Source organism: Cygnus atratus, chromosome 9 (genome assembly GCF_013377495.2).
Source record: "Cygnus atratus isolate AKBS03 ecotype Queensland, Australia chromosome 9, CAtr_DNAZoo_HiC_assembly, whole genome shotgun sequence".
Taxonomy (NCBI): domain Eukaryota; kingdom Metazoa; phylum Chordata; class Aves; order Anseriformes; family Anatidae; genus Cygnus; species Cygnus atratus.
In genome coordinates, this window is record NC_066370.1 from 20,094,650 (window position 1) to 20,107,842 (window position 13,193).

At 36.3% G+C, this 13,193-nt stretch overlaps 1 protein-coding gene across 1 annotated transcript in view; it reads right to left on the bottom strand.

Annotated features, from left to right (window-relative positions):
• NAALADL2 (N-acetylated alpha-linked acidic dipeptidase like 2) overlaps window positions 1-13,193 on the bottom strand; it is a 416,355-nt gene that overhangs the window by 63,583 nt on the left and 339,579 nt on the right. Inside the window, exon 11 of the mRNA XM_050712534.1 lies at window positions 11,720-11,866. Coding sequence (XP_050568491.1) covers window positions 11,720-11,866 — 147 coding nt within the window. The remainder of the gene's footprint in view (window positions 1-11,719; window positions 11,867-13,193) is intronic.

Sequence of the window (13,193 nt, forward strand, 5' to 3'; positions counted from 1 at the left end):
ACTTCCATTCATTCAATTACAAATTTTCTCTTCACTGTTTGTTGTCATTTTAAATTGTTCCACAGCTATTCAAACTGGATTAAGATTTTTTGCTTTTCTGATATTAAGCTATATTTTTATAACACAATCTATACAACCTGTAGAAAAGACAGTGCCAATAATCCTTGAATTCCCAGTATAATGCTTTAGGATTCACTACAATCTCTTCAGAAGAGAAATGAAGAGGAATATATAATATATATTAGAAGCTCACTTCCAAAAATCCCCTTTGTCTCATCTTCCTTTTGGAAATATCAGTTAACCTGATCTTTTCAACACTCATTTAACGAAACATTCTGTGAAATTAGAAAGACATTGGTGTTCTACTTCTCAAATAATGGGTCACTTCTGATTAAACTTCGATTGAACATCCAACTTTCAATCTTAAAACAAACTGCCTCCTTTTCTTTTTAATTTGAACCCAATTTCCTGCTGTCCTCAGCTCTCCTGACAGTAATTAATTGATTTATGAATTGATTAAATGGAAAATGCAGAAAGAAAAATCTAAAAACCCCAAACTTAGCTCGCTCTTGTTTATTTATGATGGACACTAAAATTCATTCCTGATTTATTAGACTCATTTTCCTAACTTATCTTGTTCTTCCTCAACTAATAAACTGAACAGAATGGTTCACCTTCTAAAGGTACTAAACTTGCCATCCCTTGTGTACCTTCTATACCGTGCTTTCAATTTATGTACCAAATTTAATCCAATCCATTTTTAGTCATGAATAAAAGCCCACAGCACCTCTGGTGAATTAATGTATAACAGTAAATACCATAACATATCTTAGAGATCTATTTTGCTGCCATTGAAAGAATTAAAAAAAAAAAAAGAAACAAACAAAGAGACAGAAAAAAACACAACAAACACAACAAAACAACAAATGTTACCACACACTGATTGTCTTAGAGGTGGAAATAGTTCTGTTGTAAATACAAGCAGTTTTGTTTACTAGACTAGGACAATGCTGCATCTACAATAACAGGATTCCTGTTTTTTTGACTGTTACTCTGGAAAAAAAATACATGTTTAGTATCCCTCTCCCCTTAACCAGGTGAATAATCCACAAATCCCTCCAGAATTATTACCTTTTTAAAGTTTCTTTGTTGTTGGTTTTTGTTTGCTTGTTTTTGAAAGTAACATGCAGTGGAGGTTTCTTGACTCAGCAATGACAGTCTGGAAAACTGGTCTTTGCACCAACCTTCTTTTTTTTTCTGTTTGACTTCCCCCTTGTCAATATTTGTCAATATTATCAACACTTGTGCCAGCTTCACCCTTCACCACTTCACAGCTTTTGTACCTCCAATTTTGTACAGCACAAAAGCAAGAGACACTTAGGAAAGAATAATAGAGGGAAAGCAGTGAGAACAAAAATCCTTTGGCAGTTCGTACAGTTAGGCCAAGCAGTATAATCATGATAGCCTAACGCTGCCATGAGTCCAAAGCATATACAAAAAAGAGGGGTGAAAGCCAAGAGAAAGCCATTTATTTTCTTCACGTAGATCAAAGAATAATGTCTAGTAGAGGTATAAAGCCTCTGCTGCACCAGGACTGAGAATATAATCTCATGCCTGTCCACATCTATATGTTGGATCTGGTCCACGAGCTATTAATCTGTTTCACTCTTTCTGCTTTTTTGTACTACAACAGCATGAAGGGTAGAGTTGCAGCAGCCTGAGGGGAACACACAGACATGCAGTGTCTGGACAATAAAGCAGAAAGAAAGCAGTGCTTACCTTCAAGATCAACCTGGGAAACAAGTTTAGTTGAGATTTTGAATTCACCTGCAGAGCACACACTATAAAGTTATGCCAGTGTCTAAAACTATTACCCAGACATCCAGAGTGGCCTACAGTTGCATGAGGAGTTATCTGCATCTGTATTCACGACCATTGCCAAGAATTTGTCACAGCATGAAGGAGAAAACCACGTCAGAAAAAAAGATAAAGAGAAAGCAGTGAGCAGAACAAAAATACCTTTGAAATCTGCACTGCAGGCTTTCACTAATTCCTTCTTCCATTTTACCCTAAGTCAAGCATTTGGCATATGGTATCTTGGCAGCAAATATACAACTGTATTATTTGTGAAACAGGTGTTTCACCTCAGATAGGCTAAAAGACCATTTCTTTTTTTTTTTTTTTCCTGGCAGGGTAGAAGAGAGGTTTCATTGGAATAAGGGTCAAAAAGAGTAATGGAAAAAGGCATCTCAGACTAAAATATGGTTTATCATCAGCTATCTGGAAAACTTTTTTTGTTTGTTTTTGAGAAGGTGCAGTAGACTGAAGTAGATTTTTAAATACATGTATTGAAACACTGGATTATGTAGCATAGAACATACTGAAGCCAAGGTGTGGTTCTCATATATGTGTGTTAAACTGAATTGATTAAATCGCATCAGATATTAAGGTATGGCATATAGGATTTCACACTAATAAAAGCCCTTAAATCTGCAAATACATCACAGAAGAGAGTGCATGTCTCTCCATCTTACTAGGAGACTGAATTTTCCCTTTCTAGCAAATGCTCCTGAAATCCAATTAAATATTCCCTCACAAAATCCACAAAGGATTATGATTTAAAAGCTACTTTTGTAGTTGTTACGTAAATGAAACTAAAGACATAAAATGAGTATGCTTTTCAATTACTTTTAAAAAGCAAAGCTTTGCAGTTGCCACAGCCTAATGCGTGTCAAAAATCTCAAAGTGAGAATTTCCCTGCCCTGTGAAAATAGCCATGGCAGAAGGAGTTTCTGACGAGGCTTTCCTTAAATAATTTTACTATTTCAGTTGACTAAAGAGGTTTTAGTAAAGAAAGAAAACCCAATCTATTTTCTTTTTTTCATTCTGGTAAAGATGTGCACTGACTTTGTGATGTCATCAGATGCTGGACAAAATAAGCAAGGCCTGTCAAATGAGACAATACAGAAAACAGAAGAAAGAATTGCAATCACTGGTGCACGATTTATTTTATTATTCAAATCAACTGTAGCCAGATAAAGCTTGAGCCAACAGTCATCAGACAGGAAAAGAATATATGCATTTTTCTCTCATCTCCTTTAACTTAATGTTTTCTTCCTTGCATTTGTAAGCGAATTGAACAATCACTGTAAATTCACAGACCACAGCATGAAGAAAGCAGCTTTTAAGATACTGTGATACTTGCATAGCATTATTCCTCCCTCGAGTATTCCCTGGCTGCTTTGCAAACTGAAGGCACAATCAGCAGTGTCAGTAGGAGCAAGCAGCCCAAGCCAGAAATCGAGAACCTTGGGGAAGATCTTCCCAAAGTTTCAGAAGGTTAGAAATAGGAAGCTCAGTTCAGATTCACTGCATGCAAGAGAGAACACCTCTTTTTAGATGTGTGGTGTGAAGGCTGAAAGAATGTTTGTAACATTTTACAATCAATTGTGAGCACTCAGATTACACAGAAAACAAGCAGTGCCAGTGAGATGCCAGCAGGTCATGCTAACGATGTACTGCTATAAGCCACGAATCCTAGTGACGGTGTTTCCTAACCACCAATGTTGTAAAGCACAATGCTTCTATTTTCTATTCAATGCATCTTATTTCCGGTTATGTTTAGTGTTTTAAAAAGCTATTTAGGTTATTATGCTGAATGAAGAAATCTAATTTTATCCATTGGACAGACACTGGGTAGATGGAAGGCTCACCATTTTGCAGTAAGAAACAGCACTGACTTTTGCTAAGAACAATAAATACATGTGTAAATGGGGGAGTGATTCATTCTTTGCATTTAGTCATATCTCTAAATTTGTTTCAAAGGAGTTCCTTCTTCAAGGCTGGCCAACTGTAAAAATTTGGAAAAAGACAACTCATTTTTTTGTATAGTTACTATATATATTTTTTTTCTGATATCTCTTCCAATTGTTTTATGCTGTCACTTCCTGCTAATGTTTTTGCAATTGTTTTGTAAGCAAGAAAAGTTATTGTAATGCTGCGTGCATTCTATTTGTGCAATGGGATTTTAAGCAATGACATGAGATGTATTTGATGTGCATTTAAACTTCCCCATTAAGAACGTAATTATATTTAATTTTAAAAGTCACAACTAAATGAATGTATTTATCTTTTGAGTATCAAAGCTGAGTAGTACTCCTAATATGGAAGAGAAGATTCCTACAGGATTTACTTTGTATTATAAAGCACAAAAAAATCATGGGCAAATAATTTTTTTTTGCATATTTCAGGAATGCTAGAAAGATTATTTAACAAGTATTAGTTTTGTATTTTGAGTTACTTTAAAGGCCTACTTATCTTGCACTTTTCAAAAAAAAATCAACTACAAATATGCAGTATTCTCAGATCTCATACAATATTTTACGTTGTCTTCACAGTTTCATTTCAGTTAATGAAAGAGCAACTGATTGCCATTTATCTTGAAGTCTAAAGCAAGTCTTTCAGGTAGTGATTAGAGGACCCAAAGTTTCAAAAGTGAAACTGTTTTTAATATTTTTGTATCATTGTATTATGGGCAGTGCAAAAAATTCTAAGATCCTTTCAGCTGAACATAATGAGATGCAGTCCTAAGGATCACAGGTACTCTAGCAATGCATTATCTTCACTGTATTTCATCAAATAAAGGCCACCTTTCCTGCTATGGAAGTCCCATCTGGAAAGGTGTTAGTTACATGAGAACTAGTAAGTCTACTTTACTGCACAATACCAGTAGTGGAATTCCTCCCCTTCACAGATTGCTTTGGATCACAAAGGGAGTGCAGGACACTGTTTAAAAGGCAGAATTTGCTTCGTCTCCATCCTAAGCCAGTTATATGCAAGCAGATGCTAATTTGAAAGGTATCCTTCTCTACTGCACAGTGATGCTTCCTCTGTAAACTTAATGCAAAATATAACCATAATGTTAATGAAGCTACACAACCTTCAAATCAGAGCCTGCTTGCATCTGTCGATAAAAATACAAACTGACTTTAATAACCTCATCCCCCACCATAAATCAACAATGATGTCTTCTAAGAGAATATTTATTTAAACCCTTATTAATGGTTCTTTAATGGCCATGGCAAGACATACCGAACTTTGCAAACTCTATTTGAGAGGAAGTGTCAGTGACTCAATTCACAGTTGTTTGATAGTCCAGTGATCTTGACCCTCTTTTTTTAATTATTAAAAGACAAAACTAGAGTGCCACATTACTAATATAACTCTGATACTTATTCCAGGTACTCTGACAGAAGACTTTTAGCTTGTCTGTTGAATTTAGCCACTCAGAACAACAATGCTAAAATGTTATCTTGAACGGAACGCACCATTTACTTCTCCAGGGAGGACAGATAACTCAGCGCCTTCTGTCCTTAGATAATAGATGTTCTCAGTAGCTAGACACTTGAGTAAACTATTAAATAGAAGCAATAATTGGTGTCTAAGTAAATTTCTCCTATGTTTTCCCATATCCCATTGACCCTGTTAACATCCAGACTACCTTTCTTCCACTGACTTTCAACAGCCCTCAGTCAATTTCAAGTGAAGGAAGAGCCAGACAGAATCTGCAAGGACAAGTTTACAGCAATAAATCTGTATTCATGCTGTGCAAATGCTAAGGAAGCTGTACACTTTTGTTTCTGCACAGCCTGTTTATGTAAAGATTTTTCCCCTCCTGGATGCGCTGTGGAATGTCTGGGATATCAAAGCACTAAGATTTGTGAGACCAAATAGACTCTGTTGGAGCACAGCAATGTATCTGACTGATGAGGACATCATCGGTTTCACTAACATTACTGGAATAACAAAGATGCTCTTCCATGACATTAAGTAGCTTAATATTCACATTGTTCAATAAAACAATTCATGCAATCAATTGAACGTCAAATGTATTTTGTCTTGTAAAACACTGAGTCATTAACCTTAACAATTTCAGCTTGCTCTCACTACCAAATTCAACTACATTAGCGTACAAGTGAACAGATGGACTAATGTATTAATGTATGACTGCTGAGTACTAAACTGAATAACCCCTGAATTTACTGAGAAATTAAAAAGCACTGCTATAAGCAAAAGACAGACAGAAAGGAGAAAAACGCGTTGGCTAGAAGAAATACAGAATAAATAGCTAAGAGCATGGTTATTATAAAAACATAGCCCATGAGTGAGAAAGGCAAGACGCAGAAGGAGCCATGCCTTGGACCTACCTTCATGAGTAGTCCTAGGACAATCTCCTGGGGACAGTTTGGACTACATTTTGTTAAACACTGACAGTTCATTGCTTGTCCATGAACAAAACCAAAACCTCTCTTCCCCTTGAAACTTCTAACTCCAATTGCTAAACCTTGTTGGCCATAAAGTTCTACTACAAAGTTCATAAAACTTCCCAGCAGTAAACGTGGCAGCACCAGACTCCACTGACAGTTTAGAAAAAGGAAATCTTGGGTTCCCACGCAACTTGCCATTCTGAGGCTGATATACATTTGTGCCTTTGCAAAGAAATTCTGCTATTCTCTAGTATTCTGAGCACACCTGTACTTTGTTTCTTTCCTGCGACACATGAGTCTCCCATAACTCCCCATTGGCAGCTACCAGCTGTGTATTTCCTTGGAAGACTTAACATATACCAGGGAGAAAGGAGAGGAGGAAGTAGCGGAGAAGGGAGGGGAGCTATGCACAGCCATATTTTATCTGGAAAGGCTCCCATATATGCAAACTCCCTAGTAGTCTAAATATAGAAAGGGAAACCTGGCTTCCATTCAGAGTAGGAATCTCTCTGGTGGACACCTCTCTGAAATATCAAGGTAAAACAACTGGCATTAATCCTTTCCTAAGGACATTCAAGCATATGCTATGGACCCAGAAGTTCTGCTTTGAGCTGCAACAAATACACCAGGCCTTTGTATATGGTCTGCCCTGATCCTTCAAAGAAAATCATGCCATGATTTATGCAAATGAATTTATTGATAAATATAGTTGGATCTGGTAAATTAATTGGTACTGGTTGACGCAGTCCAGGACATTAATGATAATAGAGGGAAGACAGCATAAATTTACCAGAAGAGCCTGGTCAGTTGTAGATCATCAAAATAGTCAGTCTGAAATCTTGAGATAAGGAAATTCTTTCCTGCCTGGAAAGGGATTTGAAGACATACCAGAAGTAAAGGAGAAAATGATCGGGTTATGGAGTAACAGTGAGATTATTGATGGGATACGGAATGCTGACATAACTGCGTTAAGAACATAGAGATCAGAAACATTAGATCATAAAAATTGATTGATTTTAAGCACTGCTACTGTTTGACCACTGAACCACTATAACAATACAGAAATGGTTCTCAATAAAGGATATCATGGATCAGACAAAATATAGTTACATAGCTACAAGGGTGTATGTGTGCTTAGTTAGATTTCTTGCTTTATCCAGAGTTTACTAGACAAAACCGTATATTTATACATGTATATGTAGCAAAGATAAATAAAAAATCTATATATATTGCTTTACAAGAACTTTTCTAGAGGGAAGGTAGGAGAACATTGGTCAGAAATAGTGACACTTACCGGCATTTGTTTACAATACATCCAGCTGCTTAACATTAGAATACATGTTGCATTTTAAGGTAAATTGCAGCTCAGATGGTGTAGCTGGAAGACAGACCTTGTGTCCATCACTGGGGTTTGTCTGTCCTTCTCACAAGGCTGCAGAATTGTTTACTGGTTATTTTCAGCTTTGTTGACATACACAGTCTGTTCCGTATTTGATACACAGAGACCTGCTCCTTCAAAGAAACAGTAGCTTTTGATAAATTCCAGCAGCCAGAGAAATAGTGGTAGCTCACGGATAGGCAGAAATGAGCTTTATTTTCCTCATTTTGTGAATTCTAAGAAACAGAGTGCTGGAGGTTATAATGGTAATGGACATAGGTATTCACCTGGAAATAGAGCCAGTGGGCATCAACTACTCTACTGAATTACCTATGCTGGGATGATTGATAATGCAGTTGCAAATTTTAAAATAAAAACAACTCTGAATGCTTTCTACAAGTTCTGTTTAAATTAAACTGAACTCACTGAGGACAATTACTTAGGCACTTTCACTGAACTAAAATTAAGTAATACAAATAACATGTCAAGGTCATAACTGGAACTGACTCCATACATCAGTGAATCAATTATGACAGAGAACAGAATCACCCAGTTATCAGGTGATACTTGAGATATGGTCCTAGTGAAGCCTATCCAGATGATTGGACAAAGTCCTGGACCTTTACACACTGCCAGAAACCAGAACTTCCCCATGCCACCCTGATTTCCATGAATTTTTATGCTCAGTTCAGCTGAGGACCACGTAACACAGTATTAAAACTGAGTCCTCGATCACTGACACCCCAGAACTTGCAGACATTCCGTTTTGTTCCCATACAGACAAAAATAGGTACAAACATCAGTTTCCTGTTCACTCTTTTGAGATACACACCAGATGCACAGAAGAGCACTCCATACTGCTTAAGCCCTCCCTCTACACTAACACATGAAAGAGATAAAAGTAGCATGCGACATGGGAGTTATTTCTCAGTAAACTAGACTCTAAGTTCCCTCCATCAAGGACAGCTCCTCTGTTTCTTTTGTGATAACAAAGAAAACTTGCAGAGCTTTTGATTTCTTTTGAAAGAAGTGCCTGATATGTCAACCTAAGCATGTAACTACTGAAACCAAGAAACCACAGTAAGCTACACTGAAGAGTGATGAAAAGAAAAGAGGGCAGGAGCCAGGGTGGCGGGAGGAAGTGGAAATAGATAGTGAAAATGAGCAAGAAGCAAACATTCATTGACGTGTTAAGATTTAGTGGCCTTTGTTTTACGCCAGTGTGGGCAAAACTCACTTTTAAAGGCTCTAATGAAAGTTGAAAGTTACCTTCAAAAAGTTATGCATATTTCAACAGAAATAAAAATCATTATGCATTCTCTCTAAAGAGGATACAATCTCAAACTGTCAAAATTCTAAACTCTTCTACATATATTACATACAAATGCCTTCTATAAAGAAACTTCTTTTCATTTTTCTTCTAAATTAGCTTAGTGGTCCATGGTATTACACTCTCCTGGTCTAGCCTGTGAATAATGTGACAGGTAATTTTTATCGTTCATGCCTGTGCTTAAGTTTGACTGAAGATACGGAAAACAACTTTTATGGTCTAGGTGTAAAAGTAAATGTTCTGTAAGCCCTGCATACCTGAACTGGGAGAGCTATCATAAAATATTTCATGCTAAATATGTGCCCATCAATAAATAACAAAAACAAAAAAACAACACAGAGGTTTGGGGATTTTTACGTTTTTGTTTTCTGACTGTTTTTGTTTGTTTTGCTTTATTTGTGCACTAACTCGTTTTCTCAAAATGATAATGCTACCATTCATGCAACCTGTCACATTATTGCAGAAGGGATTTAAATTCTGTGTTATCAAACAGAAATCATTAAGTAATGGAATGTGCTGAGGAAGATGGATAATATGCAGATAACACAGAAAATCATCTAGCTCTAATTAAAAGAATTGGATGCCTCATGAAAACTGTAGACTATAATGCCACAGAAATGGGATAGTAGCAGTACATTTACATCATGAAAAAGAGCTCAAAATAGCTCCATCGAAATCGGAAAAAAGTTCCTTTGTCAGCTTATATTTGCAAGTGATCAGAAGGGCTTCAAAATGCTGAACAGCCTGGTGTCGTTTAATTTACAATGTTCAGGAAACAATCAGATCTCTAAAACGTCAGCAAATCCAGATTATATTTTCTCTTGTAGCCAAACATTAGGCAGCCATAGCAAGGTGATTTTTCTCAGGCCCTGTGATTTACTTATGTTCTAGTTCTTCAGCAACTAAGCTATAAACTGCTAGGATACAATCAAAATGAATTAACTTGCAACTGCTGGGTTGTTTTTCCCCTCTTCAGCAAAGAACTCCACTTTTATACTTCCACATATAGACCTTTTAGAAATTTCTTTCTTCTGTCCCCTTTCATGAAGGAAAAAGGGTAAGTGTGGCTATCAGATTAAAATGTTGAGTCCATCACAGCAAACTCTGTTTTTAAGGTACTCCACCAAGAATAGGGAAAATGATACAGGGTGACACTCACAGAAAAAGAAGAACAAAGCAGAACAAAGAAATTGGAGAGCAAAATGAGAAGCAGAAGAAGGTTAAAAGAGAAGGTATGGATAAACAGCTGAAATTCTGATGGCCTCTCTAATAGGTAAAATCATAGCTAGGGAGAGCAAAATCCACAAAATTTTCCACATGATACTGTTGATACTGATGTTGTATTAATATAATAAGTGCAGTGCAAAAATGAAATGAAAGATTTATGCCGATCAACTTTCTGGAGAAGGCTAGAGACACAGTGACATGCTACTGCAAAAGCTGTGCTATATCTTCTTCTGCAGGTATATTTTAAAGATATAAAATTAATGTTGATCTGTTTTAAGTAAATCTGCAGAAAGTTCTTTGAAACAGTGAGCTCACTCAGCAGTTACAACAGTATGGAAGGCTATGTATCCTCTCTCCATGTGTCTCCATCCCAAGTATGGGATGGCACAGGAGGATCTGTCTTCTCCTGTCCACATTTGATGATGCTACTAAAGAAGTATGATTAGAAAATACTTCATTTTGCCTCAGAGTTTCAGCGATTCTCTGGAATTTGCCTCTCTTCCTTCACAAATAACACATGTAAGAGAACAGTGGCCTTAAACAACTGATATTATAAGCAGGCAGAAGCAGCCTTTATCAAAATACACCCCAGTGCACATAGCCCTTCTTGGCATATGCAGCCTGAAATCACAATCTCTATAACCAACAGCTGTGTAAACAGCTTATATTTTAAATTATGTATTTTCCATAAGAGTGGATGCCTTTGGTGCAGTTAAAATAGCATTGGGCAAAAAGCCCTCAGATCCCCAAGAAATTTATGTTGCTCTGTCTTAGTAGTACAGCTAATCTATACTGCTGAATAAAGTTATATTTTCTATGTTAACTCACTGTTATGACATTTATATTCCAAAAAATTATTTGAAAAGTTCATGGATGAAATTCCAAAACTGCTTGAAAAGTTGAAATATTTGCACATTTAAACAAAATGTTTACTAGTTGAATACCCTGCTCTTTTAGAGTCCTTCCCATGTTTAGGCTTTAAAGCCTTTCATCGAGGTGGAAGCATTGCTCTGTTATGCAAATGTGTGAAAAATAGTAAGGTAAAGAAAAGCTAAACTGGCAAAAGAAGTTAAACTTTTCAAGTAAGAGTGCAGTGGCTTTATCACTTTGATTACGAAAAGCGTTTTACAGATTTCGATTAAATGTGCCTCATAGTACATAGTACTGTAGGCCCTATTTTTCAGAGAAATAGGGTTCTTGTTTAAAATAAATACAATTTTAAAGCAGCTTGTTTTGGTTCTCTAATGTGAAATATTTTAAAATTGAGTTTCAGAGGGACTTTGAGCAACCTGATCTAGTGGGTGGTGTCCCTGCCCATAGCAGTGGGGTTGCAATTAGATGATCCTTAGGAGTCCCTTCCAACCTAAACCATTCTATGATTCTGTTATATGAGACAATGAGCCCATGTGTTGAGGGACAGGTAATAATCAATACAATTGATAACATAAACAGCAAGGAATCCATATTTAATCACTCTGTGTAACTATTTTCAGATTGTTAATTTTTATTTGTAACTACCTCTGATTTGTTGATGTCCTCATAAGAAAACTGCGTGGCAGGTACTCCAAGATGGTTGATGAAATAATCTGAATCTCCCTGTATCTGCACGGAACTCACATTAGATCCAGGACACTTAGCCTTTTCCACACAGTTGAAGCTCTGACTCTGAAAAACAAACACAAATAAAAATTCCACTTATTTGCAACCAGACTCATAACAACTCATACTAATATATGGATGCAGCACCCTTTTACTCAAAGTATTTTAAAAATAGTCTGGAACTTACACTGACGCAAGCAGGTTATCAGCTGAGTCATACTTAGTAGTGAGAGTGAGTCTACAAATCTTTCATTCTCTGCTGATATATACTGCAGTGTTTGGTATAGGACATAAACACAGAATGCAGAATATGCTGCAATATGTCTGAGACTTTCAAAGGACAACAAAAAGTCATGTCTAATTGAAATGGTAAGAGGAGGAACAGAAGAAGGCTTTGGGAGGCATGTGAAATTTCCCATACTGGGCAGATCAGAGGTGCCTTTTGAAAGTCTGCTCTGAGAACTTTGATGGCTACTACACTTTTTTATTTTTTTCAGTTAATAGAACGTTCTGAAACAGCAGAAAGATGAATCAGATCATGATATTCAAGACATCCAAGTTCTATCAAATGCTAGTAATGTAAAGTATTTGCTGCAATTACAGACCAGGGGTTAAGAGAAAAACAATGAAAAGACTAAAAATACATAAATACACATTTTCTAAGTAATTGCTTAAAAAAATTCTAGTCAGTGATATGTTTGTATTTCATTCACAGAACTATTTTAAGATGAAATCTTAGCAACAGAGCTTCAATAAATATAGGGTGAAAACTGGAAAATAACCCCAAGTATGAGAGCAACATACTAATGTAGCTTTCAAATACATCAGGTAATTAAACATTTAATAAACAGTAGGTACAAAAGCCTTCAAGATCTATTATAGGAAATAAGCTATCTAGGTTGATTTTCAAGAATGTTAGGTTGAAGGACTAAAGATTATTTGCATTTAGCTGACAGTTTATAGAGATCCTCAGACCTGCCTGCTAAATTACTACCTACCAGCTTACTGTAAGAAAACAGCAAGATTAGTTCCCTTTTAATAGTAAAATATAGCACATTCTGTGTATTAAAGTTCCTGGATTTAACATGAAAATGTTCTAAGAGTTATAAAGAGGCAAACCCTCATAGTTTCACATATCTAAATTAGCATAATTACTTCACAGTTTCACTTCAGTGCTATGACAAATGCATTACAATCCACTATGGTCTGCAGATTCTCATTCAAAGTACTTTAAACCATCTTCAACAAATACCTTCCATTTCATAAGTATTTTTCAAAGCTGGCTATACCACTCTTGTTTTGTTAAATGTTTCTGCTCCCATCCTTCTTACACACACTCACAGTTGTGCAAAGGCCATCCAAAAAGATCAACATTACAAAGTAGAAACAAGAG